Raw genomic sequence first — 15,347 nt, forward strand, 5'->3', positions numbered from 1 at the left:
AACAAGTAAGCCTAATTAGCTTTGTCAAGGACGAACTTCTCACTCGTGTTGATTCTTAGTAGATTGAGTCGGTGAATTGTCTAGCACTCGCCATTTGATCGTCATGCACACACACACAAGAGCGGCTGATGAGACGATTCCATCAGCTGTGGCATAACGTGACCGTGGCTTTTAGCAACGCCTAACCTGACCCGATCAATTGAGTCGCGAAAAGAGAACTTTCTGCTCTAGGGCATTTTATCTTTCTCCCTGTTGACTATTGATCAGGAGGACTAATGGAATGTGTCTGTGGGAATGGCGACACGTAAATAAATCACCTGCGTCAGCTGACTTGAACCCTTGAGGTTGTTTATGTTCGCCTCACTTCCCTCTATTCATTTAGCAGTGTTACATGTAAATATAAATCTAACCAAACGTCGAAAGGATGAGGATGAATGTCCGATTTGTTGTTTTTTCACATGCACACACACACACACACACACACATCTACACGTTTTTGCGACATGGTGGGGACAAGGTGTGCAAAAGATTTGACCCGTAGGAACCCAATTTCCATGTGAACATGAAAAAAAAGTGTATTTATGACACCCACGCGCACACACACACACACACACACACACACACACACACACACACACACACACGCGCACACACGCGCACACACATACATTCCTGTTTCAATGGGTTTGTGAGGTCTGAATAACTCCAAATAAGGAGTTAGGACCGCCGTTGCTGATAAGTTTAGAGAAGAACTAGTGTTCCATTTGAACACTAGATGTCACCCCATTTCCCACTTCAACTTCTTTAAAAACAAAGAAATAAAAAGTGGCCTTGAAACTGAAATAACAGCAGGAGTGAGGTTTCTGAAGGGGTACATTCAAACCCCTGTGGTGAATGTGGTTAAAATATTGTTTTACTTTTTGTGGTATGAACTCATTAACCACGCACACACACACACACACACATTAACACACCCAGTGAGTAAAAAGTGTGTGTCCAAGTGAAATGAAAATACCCAAAAAATAATTTGGGGTGAATTTGTGAGGACCTCTCTGAAACTTTTACCAGGTGCATATATAGACCCTCTAGAAACCCTTGGAATGAAAAATTTGTGAGGACCGGCCAAACGGTCCTCAGTGACCCTGTGCAGGGATTTCTAGTCGGCCGTTGTGCAATTTCAATCTGTCGCCTTCATTTGATCACTCGGCAGTTCCAGTATTTTTTAAATGGGCTCCTTTGGTTTGGGGGTCAGGGTGAAGGGATTCTCAATGTTGTTGCTTGCTCCCTATTTATGCTTAGCTACTGTTTACCCTATTAACGCTAATGAGTGTACTAACTGCTATCTATGACATAACTATGACTCATTAAAGTCATTACTTGCTCACTTGTTCCCCAAGGAGTAGAACCGTGCCGTCTTTCTCTTTACAAAAGAGGCGCATGTGCTTGCCACTGGATTTAAATTCGATGGATGCCCGAGGATATCGTTTGTCGGATTACAAGCCGGCAGTGGGGTGTTTGTGTTCGGCAGGCGTCTCGCTATTTGCTTTAATGGGAGAGCAGCTGTTGGGTTCGTCGGAACAGCCAAAGACTGCCACGTACCGGGCATCATGTCCGGAATTGTATATGGATAGAGACGTCTGTGTAAGCTGTCAGTCGTACAGGAGTGGTCCATCGATGAAAAGGTTTCTTCAGCCGTCATCTGTACTTCTTTGAAGGTGTCGAACGTTTCGCTTCTTATCCAAGATGCTTCTTCAGCGAACTCAAGTCTTACTGGTAGTACAGGCCCTATATATATATATCAGTGGTGGGCCGTCAGAGCCAGCAAGGCCTTCTCTGCTGGCCTACCATAATCGGACATCATTATCATAATTATAATAAAAGTCAATTTTATTAAAAAAGTCTTTTTTCTAAATATATATAATTATTCTACATACTGTTTTCTTGATGTTATATTATATCCATTTGGTTATGCTCCTTTCAGTGTTGTAGTTTTAGGTCAGAGTTTTTAATCCAATCAGAATTCAGCTAGCTTGTGTCACCAGGCTGTATGAAATCTGACCGACACCTTCAGAATCAACAGTGAGGGCGTCTGTGCGCTGTACATGAACGGGCACATGTAGTTGATATATAATTGCGATAGCCAATAAGATCACGAGTTGGCACAGTAAGGCCAGCTAGAGGGCCTCGCGTTGAACATGACATATACGCGTCTTGTGATTGTATACTCACTTTACCTCAGCCCTCAGCGGAGGCAGTGCTATGCAATGCAGATCAACCACGCTACAACAGATCAGACCCGGAAACTTTAACAGAAAAAACAAGTATATCTACTCGCTTTTTTAACCCACAATGGCTGAAGGAGAGGACAACTCGCTGTCGCACATAGGTAGGCCCATTCTCAAGAACAAATGAAAAAGATTTGTTTACTTTCATTTTCAACAAATAGTTCGTTTTGTAGGGCGGCCCGGTAGTCCAGTGGTTAGCACACCGGCTTCACAGTGCAGAGGTCGCCGGTTCGCGTCCCGGTCCGGCCTCCCTGTGTGGAGTTTGCATGTTATCCCCGGACCCGCGTGGGTTTTCTCCGGGTCCTCCGGTTTCCTCCCACACTCCAAAAACATGCATGGCAGGCAGATTGACCACTCCAAATTGTCCATAGGTGTGAGTGTGAGAGTGACTGTTGTATGTCTTTGTGTGTGCCCTGCGATTGGCTGGCAACCAATTCAGGGTGTCCCCCGCCTCGTGCCCAAAGACAGCTGAGATAGGCTCCAGCAACCCCCGCGACCCTAATGAGGAATAAGCGGTACGGAAAATGAGATGAGATGAGATGAGTTCGTTTTGTGAACGTCTTGTTGTTTTTCTTATATTAAATTGACATTTTGTAATTTAGCGTAAAATCTTGTTAAAGATTGCATATTCTTGGTGGACTTAATAAAACTTTGTGGACAAATGATTTTAAATTTCCTTTTATTTTTAAGTGTTTGCAGTATCACGTATAGTGACACGTTCTAATTGCTGATGCAGATTTATTGATGTGTAATTGCTCCGGAAAATAGAGGAAAGCATACATGTTTGCAATCGATTAAATAATTATATGTGCCATTTCGAGGCAACATTGGGGGAACATCTCTCACCCCCCCCCCCCCCCCAAAAAAAAAGAGGCACAAAATGGCGAGCTCATATGGCCAGCTCCTTTCTTATATGGCGCATGGTTGCCCTCTTTTGGCGGATATATCGACAGTACGGTTATATCGACATTTTTTCTAACTCCCGAGAATATCGATATAACGAGACTTTACTGTATTTCAATCATATTCATAACTGGATGAGTAACAAGAAAGCATCTTTTCCAAATCTGAACTCTCTGAAGCCATTGTTTAGATTCTGGAGCAAGGCAGTGTGTGACCAATAGTGACATCACGGACAAGGGGGCGGGTCTTTCTGAATCTGCCCAGTTTCAAGCTCATTTTGTGGCAATTTTGGGACACTTTAAATAATTTTTATTGGTGTTTTGCATTTGACTAAAAATATCCGCCTGTGTGTTTTGGGTATTTTAGATGCTATGAAACGTTTTTCTGATGTCAGTTAGGAAACAAAAAAATGGTGTCGGTTGTCCTTTAACGTCACGACACACACACACACACACACACACACACACACACACACACACACACACACACACACACACACACACACACACACACACACACACACACGCACACACACACGCACACAGAAACCGCTCATGATATAATTATCTTTTAGAAATACCATGAAGCATTGCCCCATCTCATCCAACCGCCCCATGAACTTCCATTTTAACATTGACTAGTGTGAATTAGAACTGAGGAGCTGACATGATGTTTCAGCAGTCCAATTTCCCGCCGCGGGCCTGAATCACACACAGCCCCGTTTAAGGCAGCTCGCTACATATGGGCCGTATTTTTCCAAAGGCGCAGTAGAGCAAGACACCCCGATTGAATTGCCTTCAGCTGCCATACTTTGTGTTCCTGGCAGTGAAATTAAAGAAGCAAGGCTTACATGCATTCATTGGGTCGCTGTCCCGGCTTTCCCGAAGGCCATTTTTGGAGGCAGAAGAAGAAGGAAAATAGCCTCATTAGTTTTTCAGTGAAAGGCAGCGGAAAAGCGGGCAACTTGTCGGAGGCAATGTCTGCACCGTAACAATAAGCCAAAGGGGCACTTGGTCCACAAATCGGTGACGCACACATTCCCCACTGCCACTATGCACCTAATTTTCTTTTGTGTTTAAATGACAGCATGACAGAGTAATTCTTTTATGCTGCGTGGCCACCAAAAAAAGAAAAAAAAAAACATTAAGGTGCTTTGTTTAAAAAAATACAAATAAAGAAAAAAGTATCTTTACTTTACAACAGAAATACATTCCCATGGAAGCGCAATAACCAGGACTAACCTAGTTTCAAATACTTCCTGTATTTGTATATCAAGCAATGTTGTCACTTATCGAGAATTGATTTAGCAAGTGTTCTGGGGTAAGTTAGAGCATTTTCATATAATTTTGACGACAGTGAAGTTAACATCTTAGCTAAAGAAAATAGATGGTTTGAACAGGGAGTAAAATAAGCAATTTTTGTAAAACAGCAAAATCCTTCACTAAATCGCCATGATGGTTTGAGGTTTAATTTGAATCGTGCTTACAACAGACTTCTTAGATCGTTACCACGTAGGCTTAGTCATGCTGATGAGTTGATAGCAGGGCAAATGGGGCAATCAGAGCCAGTCATCAAACATAATTAGACAGAACAACAAAAGTAATCAGATTAGTTTCAGGGAGTAGTCCACTGCTACCCCCAACCTTAGAGCAGCGACCTATCAGAGCAGAGGTCTGGCTCTGTCCATTAGGGATGTGTATAGGGACAGTTACCAGAACAACTTTGATTCTCTGACGAAAGTTTTCGGATGAGGAGCGAAACGTCCGACACCTTCAAATTTGTACAGATGACGGCTGAAGAAACTTTTTCATCGATGAACCACTCCTGTACGACTGAGAGCTTACACAGACATATTTTCATATCATATTTCTCATGTATTCTATCTATATATATGTGCTGTACTGCGTTTGGGTTGGTCAGTGGTGCTTTCGAACTCACAATGATTTGTCGTGACTGCAGAAACAAGGTTTTCTACTCAGCCTACAAATTTGACCATCATTACAGAAAAAAAATATATTGTGGTGTTCCTCAGGACTCAATATTAGGTCCACTCAATGTGATTGTCAAAATTACCAGGCTAACCTATTTGGTACAGTATTAAATTTCCTTGCAATATTGCTAATTTGACTTCAAACCCCCATCCTGCAGCAGTACCTTGCACACAAAAGTCACTTTTGTCATTTTTTTCCTATCATGATTCACGCCTGAAGATTTTCTTGAGAATAAAATGTCCCACCATGTCCTCATCTTCCTCTTGTCAGCAGGCTGACCCGAAGGAGCTTATCCGACTGGTCACACAGCACGTGTCGGCATACTCGGGCTGGCCCGAAGATCTGCAGAAATGGATCGTGCAGCTTCACGTGTACAATGAGCGGCTGAGCGACTACACGCAGGCGCAGGTGCTGCAGGGCCTGGGCCGTGGTGTTGATGTGCAGCGCTTCAGCTCCGACCCTAATTACAAGAAGGAGACAATCCTCGGCCTGGCTGAGTGAGTCTGTCGCAAAAATATGTATTTTTTTTCATTTTAGAAAGTATGACCCAATCCTAAAAGAATGAAATCCAAAGCAGTATTTCCCTTGTGGAATAATGTAAATCTGGTTGATCTGTTATTAACTAGTATTAACTCATTCGCTGCCATTCCCAAATTTATTTGGGAATTGAAAAGTGTGACGTTGAGCGCCATTTCCGAATTTGTTCGGGTTTTAGTTTTTATTGCGAAGAGGGTGGCGACAAAGCGCTAGTCAGACCTCTGGCAATGTTTCACTTCCACGAGGGGGCAGCATTTGCCTTTTGTTCAGGTTACCGCTTTGTTACAGCTTCTGCTGTTGTTGAAGCGCTAAATAAATGAATATGTATGCATTGTATTTTGTATAGCCACCCCCATTTCAATCTCAGATAACTCTAGGGTCATATAACTTAGGAATTAACTCTTTTTCTTATATAAGAAGAGAGTCTAAGGTTTCTTACGCTACATTAAATGTTTATGTAAACCGCAATATTCTCTGGTTCCTGCAATTTGAGAGAAAGTGACAAAAACCCTGGCACTGGAATGGACACATTTTTGCACATCGTCTGGCAGTGAATGAGTTTGATACATTTTATCGAGAAAAAAAATTACAAAAGAAAAATAATGAGTAATCTTAATTTTTACCCAATTTTGTGAAAACAGTTTCAAGGCCTATCTCACGCTCCAAGGAAGCATTTATTTACAATTCAAGGCAATGGCAATCTTGCCAAATTGCATGGCAAGATACCCACAAATTGGAGCAGTTTTATATCCCATTCTTCCTTTGGAAACTTTGGCTATCAAAAGTCCTCATAATATGTCAATATTTACTTGTGTTTGTTTGTGTTGCACTAATGATTGGTCATTATTTTCCCCTCCTCTGTATTTGTGTGTTTTTAGGACCCTGGACGATGCAGTGTATGGCATCTCATTGTCACTGGCTAAGCGCTACCGTGTTCCTCTGTGGGAGGTCCACATGACTCATCTGGAGTTCCTTTTTACAGACAGCGGGTAGGCACAGACACACACAACCTTTCTCACAAATAGTGATGCAGTGCATTTTTGTTTTCATGTTGTGCAAATTGCTCAATTTCATCTCATTCAGACAATTTTACCCAACTTGCCTGCAATGGACTGTACACACTTTTGAGGGGGACTTTTTGGCGGAGAATCCCGCGGGATGGGAATCAACTTTAGCTTTAAAGGACAACCGACGTCACTTTTTTGTTTCTTAACTGACATCAGAAAAACGTTTTATAAAATACCCAAAACACGCAGTATGATATTTTTATTCAAATGCAAAACACCAATAAAAATGACTTAAAGTGTCCAAAATCTGCAAAAAATTGAGCTGCCAATTGGGCATTTTCAGAAAGTCCCGCCCCCAGTTTGTGACGTCTCGCCAAGACGTCTCGCATTGCTTGAGAATCAAAACAATGGCTTCAGATTCGGAGAATACGCTTTCTTGTTACACCTCCAGTTATGAATATGATTCAAATAGTTCTGAAGAGGAAAGCATACATGTTTGCAATCGATTAAAGAATTTATTCCGTGCCGTTTTGAGGCAACATTGGGGAGAAACGATCAACAGAAAAGAGGCACAAAATGGCGATCTCCTGTGGCCACCTCCGTTTCCACAGGCTGATAAATTCCTTATATGGAGCTTGGGCACCCTCTTCTGGCGGCTTTTGGGTGCAACACAAGGTTTGCAGACCAAACAATACAGCAAAATACATTGACGTGATGGAAGGACTGCTACAGTGTGTCTTTTTTTCAGTCAGGGGGGTTCCTTTCACGTACGGACTCGTCACCAACTCAAAAACAAGACTTCCTCGATATTCCTGAATATTCAGCGCGAGTCTTAAAACGTAAAATATAGCTATATGCGGTGGAATCTTTTTAAAATACGCTCAGTAGATGTCATTTGAAGCCATTTTACAATTTATGGACACAACTTGTCCAGAGACGTCGGTTGTCCTTTAATTAAGGGATTGGGACAGGAATATTCAATTGTCGGAAAACAAAACAACCTGAAAGGAGAACCGACACCATTATTTTGTTTCCTAATTGACCACAGAAAAACGTTTTATATCATCTGAAATACCCAAAACATGCCGGCTGATATTTTTAGTCAAATGCAATAAACCAATAACCAATAAAATGACTTAAAGTTTCCCAAAACTACATCAAAATGACCTCAGAAAGTTCCAGTTTCAGAAGGTCCCGCCCCCTTGTTCGTGACATCACACCAGGGCGTCTTGCCTTGCTCGAGAATCAGAACAATGGCTTCAGATTCGGAGAAGCTGCTTTCTTGTTACTCATACAGTTATGAATATGATTCGAATCGTTCTGAAGAGGAAAGTATCACTGTTTGCAATCAATTAAAGAACTCCAATGTAGTGCCCAGAAAATGCACAAGATGGCACACAAGCTCCGTTGGAAATGGGCTGATTTGTCTGCTGGGAATTTGTGTCAACTAGTATCAAATGTCAGGCATCGTCATCAACTCGAAAACAAGACTTCCTGAATATTCAGCACGAGTCTTAAAACGTAAAATATAGCTATATGCCGTGGAATGTTTGTGAAAAACGCTCAGTAGAAGTCATTTTGAAGTGATTTTACAAATTATGGACACAACTTGTCCGGAGGCGTCGGTTGTCCTTCAAGGGGAGGGTGACAAACTATTTTGTTTTACATTGCTGACCTTCAAAATTGGATTAGATTAGCCTTTATTTGTCTCGCAATGGAGAAATGTATATTTTACAGCAGCAAAGTAATGAAAGTAAGAGGAAAGGAACAACAAAATACAGGACCTGCTTTCTGCACTCTCACGGCGCCATCTTGAAGTCAAAACAACAACAAAAAAACAAAATAACAAATAATGTGACACAACAAAAAAAGACACACAAAGTCTGGGAATCATTCTGAATGTGACTAAGGTGGAAGAAGAGTTTTCACTGGGACTTGATGGGACATGTTTTTATGTAATTTTATTTCAATGTTCGAGGTCAGGGATTTATATTTTTTTTCGGGGGATGTGATGCCACTGAAAATCTACTTCCGTGTCACCCTCTTACACACACGTGCACCCATGGTAGCCACCTAATTAGGTACATTGGACATATTTCTATAAGATGAATGGCACATTTGCCCAGCTAGAGTAATATTCATTGGGATACGCACCAAATTCAGTTCCAACGTACACCGACAAGGTGAAATTACATCGTGAGCTCAATGTGCAGGTTTTTTTTTTAATCTTGCATAACACCGCTAATTGCCATTAGGGAAATGCATTGAATTGCCTTGGTGGGGCTACTTATGCTCAGTTTATAGTGTCATGGGGTGAGCGTATATGCACACACTGGGACTCATTCATTTCGAATGACATCATTTCTTAAATAAAGACAAGTCAATGTATGCTTTTGTGCATTTAATGTATTTGTACTTACAGCCTTTTGTGTTTCAGATGCTGTGTGCTTGCGTGTATGTGTTAGATTACGTGCATGTACTTCGGTGACAAATACTTGCCCTGTCATGTCAGGTTATAAGAAAATGCTTAATAGCATTCTGTTTCATGATAGATTACAACCAATCGTAGGACGTGTTTGGTTTTAGACAATTATGCGTGTAGTCATTTGTGTATTTGTGTCTTTGGGCGTGTTATTGATTGAATGCATGCGTGACTGCTGTTAATATTGTAAATGGAGCAGGTGGAGGCCACTGGTGCATTGCAGAAGAGACTTTTGCTTTACAGCGATACCTCGGTTTACAAACGTTTTGATTTACGAATGTTAAATGTATGAAAATTTTACCTTGGCATACGAACTTTTTTGTTATACACACGGAGCTGCCTCAATGAGTGAGGTGTCGTTCGTGAACAAGCCCGTTCTTCTAACAACAAAATGGCAGCTGGCTTGTTTTGGTCCTCTATTCCCCGCCCCCAGTCTTTGGTTAAAGCCACGTGATTGGTGAAGAACGCAGCAGTGAGGGGAGGTGGGGTTTACAGATAGAGAGTGAAGCTGTTCTCCAAAAAGAAAATGGCTGCCGACTTTTTTTGTCCTCTATTCCCTGCCCCCAGTTTTCGGTTAAAGCCACGTGATTGGTCTAGAACGCAGCAGTGAGGGGAGGTTTAAACATTAAAGAGACAGGCAGACGACAGTGAGAGAGTTTCAACTTTGATAGTTCAAAGGCAGAGTGTAGACTGGCCAATCGTTAGTCAGGAATGTAGGAACAATCAGTGGGGCCACAGGGAGGGGTCCCCCGCCCCTCCCAACCTGAGAGTAGGGACCTATCATAGCTGTGTCCGGCGCCACCATGTCTGGACATTAGGGATATATAAATGGGGCCGATACGACCAGTCAGACTTTAGTTCGCTGACGAAGCCTCTTGGATAGGAGGCGAAACGTCCGAAACCTTCACTTTTGTACAGATGACGGCTGAAGAAACCTTCTCATCGAACGAGACTTTACTGTATTATAAAAATATATTTTTGTCAAATAGTGGTTTTTCATTTGCAATTTAGAAATATGCTCCAATTCATGTATTTTGTTTTATTTCAGTCAGTTTTGTCTAGTTAATATAGTTAAATCAGGGCCCATTGATTTTTGAATTTGGCCCCCTTTTCAGAGACAAGAGGGCCAACTGGACCCCCTCTTTTAATTTCCCAGATGCGTCCCTGGTTTTACAAAAAAAATCTCTCGAGGCTGTCACTTAGTCTACCCTTTTGTTTTGAAATAGACAATAGTGCTTTTCAGGGGACATTCAAAGAGAAAATTCCGCCCCCAAATGTTAGTTTTATTTTGCAGTCGGAAATTTGATAGGCATGACTTTCACAGGTGGAACTACAAAAACATCACAAGAAGCCATTCTTGGAAAAAGCAAAGAAAGTTCATTTCTTTTCCATATCAAAAATATGAAATGATTACTTAGGCTGATGTATGAAGTTATTCAACATATGTTGTCTCATATTTGTTCACAGTTTGTCCACCAATGACATCGAATCCCGCAGCGAGTCCCTGGGCCTGATGACCACGCTGAAGAGCGACCCACAAACCTTTTACGGCCACATGAGCAAGTACGTGCTGCCCAGCGTGGAGGGCAGCGACCTGAGCCGGCTGCTATACTACTACACATTGCTGGACGCCGCCGGTTGTCAGCCGCACATGGCCGGCGTCCCCATCACGCCTGACAGCCACATTAAGTTACTCAAGAAGCTCCGTGCTGTGGCCAGCGGTGAGTTGTCAATTCAATTATGAGAAGTTATCACACCAGTGTTTGAAATAACGTCTGCCCAGCGTACAAGTTTTACGTCGGGCGTACAACTTTCAAAACGTCTCGGCCCGGGTGGCCGACAACTTCTTCAAGAAAAAAAAAAAAGATTATTTTCAAATTAACGGTTTGTTTTATTCAATAAAGCAAAAGCTACAGGCAAACTGCTACAAGCCACGTGGACTCCTCTTTCTAAGCGCCTTTCAAAACTCTCAAGTACACTTTTTAGTTACGGTATAGTCCGTAGCACGAAACAGGCTTCTGATTGGCTGCCGTGCCGAATATGCAATTGCCAAACGTTCGTTTGGCAATTTGCATTGCATTGGCTGCCGTGCCGAGTATGCAAATTCGTATTTCGAGCTTCGGACTATACTATGACTGAAAAGTGTACTTGAGAGTTTTGAAGCCGCTTAGAAAGAGGAGGCCACATCGCTTTGAGCAAACAACGCAACGCAAACATTGCAGTGTGCACCATGATGTCAAACGACAACTGGAGCAAAATCTTCAGCAAGGGATGTTTACCATAAATTAAGAAAGGGCGCATTTTTGGTAGGCACTTCCTTAATTTAAAAAATCCTTTGTACTTCGCAACGTTTTTTTTTTTTTTTTTTTGCAATTAGTCGTCTTATTGTGTTTCAAGTTGTGAAAAATGGGGCAGGCAACTTTTCAGAGTTGTCTGCCCGGGTGTCGCTAACTTTTTGTCATGAGTTTCAGACACTGCATCACACATGTACAAAAATAGTGCAGCCGAGAGAAACACCACTAAATACAATACAATACAATACAATACAATACCATACCATACAATACAATACAATACATATTGATTTATATAGTGCTTTAGCAACCGCTGAAGCTGCTTCAAAGCTCTTAACATGGACAGGTATAATATACAAGAAATAAAACAGTCACAAAGTTAGTAGAATGCACCAAATTTAGCAAAAGCACTCGATCCTTATCCCAAAAGTACCTGGCCCCGATCGTAGAGCAGCATACTCGAGTCTTTTCTCCAAAGGTGTTTGACTCTTTTTGTAAAAACACCGTATCCTTGTTACTCTTTGTTAGGAATTATATTTTCTATTATTCCTTGACAGAACAAAACAACCTTTCACAATTGAGCATTCCACTGTTCATCCAGCCACAATTTATCTTTTTAGAATATCAATTCAAGATGTAAATCTTACCTTGATTTTAGCCAACAGACAGAAGATCAATTTGGAGGATAATTGTCCTCTTACCTTGTCAAATCTGTTGGGCGCCCGATGTTCTGTCCGTTGTCAAAAACCTCAGTCCGATATCACGTCAGGGTCACCATTTGTTGGAGGAGAGTGGCCTTCTTTCCTCCGCGTGTTCGTTAGTATCAGATAATAAGGATTTTGGTCATCTAAATAAAGGCTGGAGTTGATGAACAGTACCTTCAAAGGGTTTATTTGCACGTGATTTACAGACAATGGCTGTTTGATCATGAGTGTGTCCACACCATGGACACATAACATATTTATTTCATCAGAAGGGCGCGATCTACACTATGGCGCGACACAGAGGCGGCATTCTTTGCTTTTTTGAGTCTCTCCACCAAGTCGCCAGTAAGCAGTGTATCAAGGTTAACAGATTGCTCCAAGAGTGAACTTGGTTCACTCTGCGTATCAGAAGGTTAAACAGGCTAGAGTAAATATGGCGACAAGACACACATCATGACATTATTGAAGACGCACATCATACATTGTTGAAGATGCAAATCATGACATTATTTAAGACGCATTATTTTCATGACAAAATACCATGGCAGAGGCTTAACTAAACAAATTATACTCAGAAATATTCCTTCAAGTGACACCAAGATCAAGTCGGAATCATGCTTAGTCGAATGCCAAATAGAACGAATGAGAAATTACTAGAAAAGACCCTTGACATTGGATGAATATAATTTAATGGAACAAATATTCAGAATCAGAATCATCTTTATTGCCAAGTATGAAGAACACACAAGGAATTTGTTTCCGGTAGAACACGCTGCACTAGTATCATCATCAAAAAGTTGCTAAGTGGCACCATACAGTTCCATTTGGGCTACTGTTGAAAGAGGTAAAAGAGTTCAAAGAGTTAATTGCTTGGGGGAAGAAGCTGTTTAAATGTCTGCTGGATTTGGTGCGCATGGATCGGGAGCGCCTGCCTGAGGGGAGTAGCTGGAAAAGGTGGTGGGCAGGGTGCGGAGGGTCCAGAAGGATTATCCGAGCCCTAGTTTGGATTCTTGCAGTGTGCAAGTCCTCGAGAGTGGGTAGGGCGGTGCCAATGATTTTTTTTCCGCCGTCCTAACTGTCCGTTGAAGTCGGATTTTGTCCATTTTTGTGGCGGCTCCGAACCAAACGGTGATGGAAGAACACAGGATGGATTCAAATTTATGTTGGCTATGTAGGTCAATGCTGGTGCTCAATGGTGCTTCACTTGCCTTGACCACTCACCACTGGTCAGTATCCTCTCCAAGGTGGTTTGTGAGCAGGTTTCACTTTGTTACCGCTTGACTGCGCATAGTTTCCAATTGGCAATGCGGCGACCGGTCTCTGAGGACTTTGCGGAAAGGTCAACGGGGTTTTCACGCCTCACTTGCGCCGTCTGATGTGTCATGACGCTGCAGCTTTCCACACATGCTGCCGAGCTCACATACACGCCATTGCTAGGTTATGAGGCAAGAAAACGATTTTTTTTGCCTCATAATTGTGTCACGGAGGAGCTGGTCTTGTTTTGTCTTTTACATTCCATGAGGCTCTTGTGCGTTTGTTTATTTTTGTTTGTTTTAAATATGTTTGTTTGGATGCTTTAATAATAATAACACATTTGATTTTTAAGCGCCTCTTAAAACTCTCAAGGACACTTTACAGCAGGGGTGTCAAAGTCATATTTTGCCTGGGTCCACATTGTAGTTATGGTTTCCTCTCAAGGGCCGTTATGAATTTGGGGAAGCCATTAGAATGTTTAATCCCCTCCACATATTACATATAGAGCGCACAACAAATTAATTAATAACTAGTTTTCAAATCTGAATTCAATAATAATAATAATAATAATAATAATAATAATAATAATAATAATAATACATTTCATTTATAAGCACCTTTCAAAACTTTCAAGGGCACTTTACAGTCACAGGATATTTTTTTGTTGTGGTTTAAATCCAAAAACATGAAATTTTGGCTAGGATTTTTTGGCCTTGACTTTGACACAGGTGCTTTACAGTTCTCATATTCTAAAAAAAATACCTAGAAAATTAAATTATTGTTTGTTTACACATTAACTGCTCATTTGTTTCCACTTTTGCATTTTTGTTGAAAATTTTAACACGACCCTCATGAGCATAAGCAGTATGGATCATGGGTGGGTGCATTATCAATCTTTTTTTTCCAATTGCCACACGTTTTTTTTTCATTACATGTTTTTTCCTATTAACATTCTAATTGCAGTGTTTTAATTCATCTTATACATTGCTCAACGCCCCCAAAAAATGTTATTGTCAAGAAACTGAACAAAATTCTTTTTCTGGTAATGTCCCACACGATTGGCCGCTTGTTACTATGCAGAATTTGTCACCCACAACCATCAAACATCCCCACCTGCGAGCATCATTAAAAATTCATTCGCGGCCAATCTAATGTGTTTTAATCGTGAGCAGACGACACCCCACGGACGGGCAGATACATGTAAATATATGTGAATGTAAAATATATCCTGCCGGAATGAAACAAAAGATTTACGTTGTAGCCCATTTGTCTCAGCAATTTTGCTCACATCATGATACAGACGGCTGTTTGAATGTATGAGTGTGTGGGGGAGTGAACATTTGTATGAGAGCAGTCTCCTCTGTTCTTTGCAGCTCAAGTGTCTGTCTGCTTCTGTCTGGAATTGTGCGCGTGCGTGTATGTGTGTATGTGTGTCTGTGTGCGCGCGCGCGTGTGTGTGTGTGTGTGTGTGTGTGTGTGTGTGTGTGTGTGTGTGTGTGTGTGTGTGTGTGTGTGTGTGTGTGTGTGTGTGTGTGTGTGTGTGTGTGTGTCACAGTTTGATGTGTGCGTGCGCGCGTGTGTGCATTTGCACATCTGCCAAACATGAATATTTCAAGCTCAGACAGGCTGCTGTACTAATGCGTTTGTCTGTCTGCTTTACAACACGCATGACGTAAAGCAACAACAGCAGTCGTGTGCATATTTTGTGTTGGTATACTTAAGCTGGAAAATATAAATATTCTATTACTGTAGTTTAAGTACCCCTCTTCTTCAACAGTAGCCAAAATGGAACTGTATACTGCCACTTAGCAGTTTTTTTTGACGACGATACTAGTGCAGCGTGTTCTACCGGAAACAAATTCCTTGTGTATTCTACATACTTGGCAATAA

The 15,347-nt window shown here is 41.6% G+C and overlaps 1 protein-coding gene across 1 annotated transcript in view; it reads left to right on the forward strand.

Annotated features, from left to right (window-relative positions):
* The window catches only part of nbas (NBAS subunit of NRZ tethering complex), a 175,716-nt gene that overhangs the window by 95,456 nt on the left and 64,913 nt on the right, over positions 1 to 15,347 (forward strand). The window contains 3 exon segments of the mRNA XM_089021896.1: positions 5,453 to 5,676; positions 6,595 to 6,705; positions 10,673 to 10,926. Coding sequence (XP_088878022.1) covers positions 5,453 to 5,676; positions 6,595 to 6,705; positions 10,673 to 10,926 — 589 coding nt within the window.

Source organism: Hippocampus bargibanti, linkage group LG19 (assembly GCF_051943395.1).
Source record: "Hippocampus bargibanti isolate YZ-2025 linkage group LG19, ASM5194339v1, whole genome shotgun sequence".
NCBI classification, from domain to species: domain Eukaryota; kingdom Metazoa; phylum Chordata; class Actinopteri; order Syngnathiformes; family Syngnathidae; genus Hippocampus; species Hippocampus bargibanti.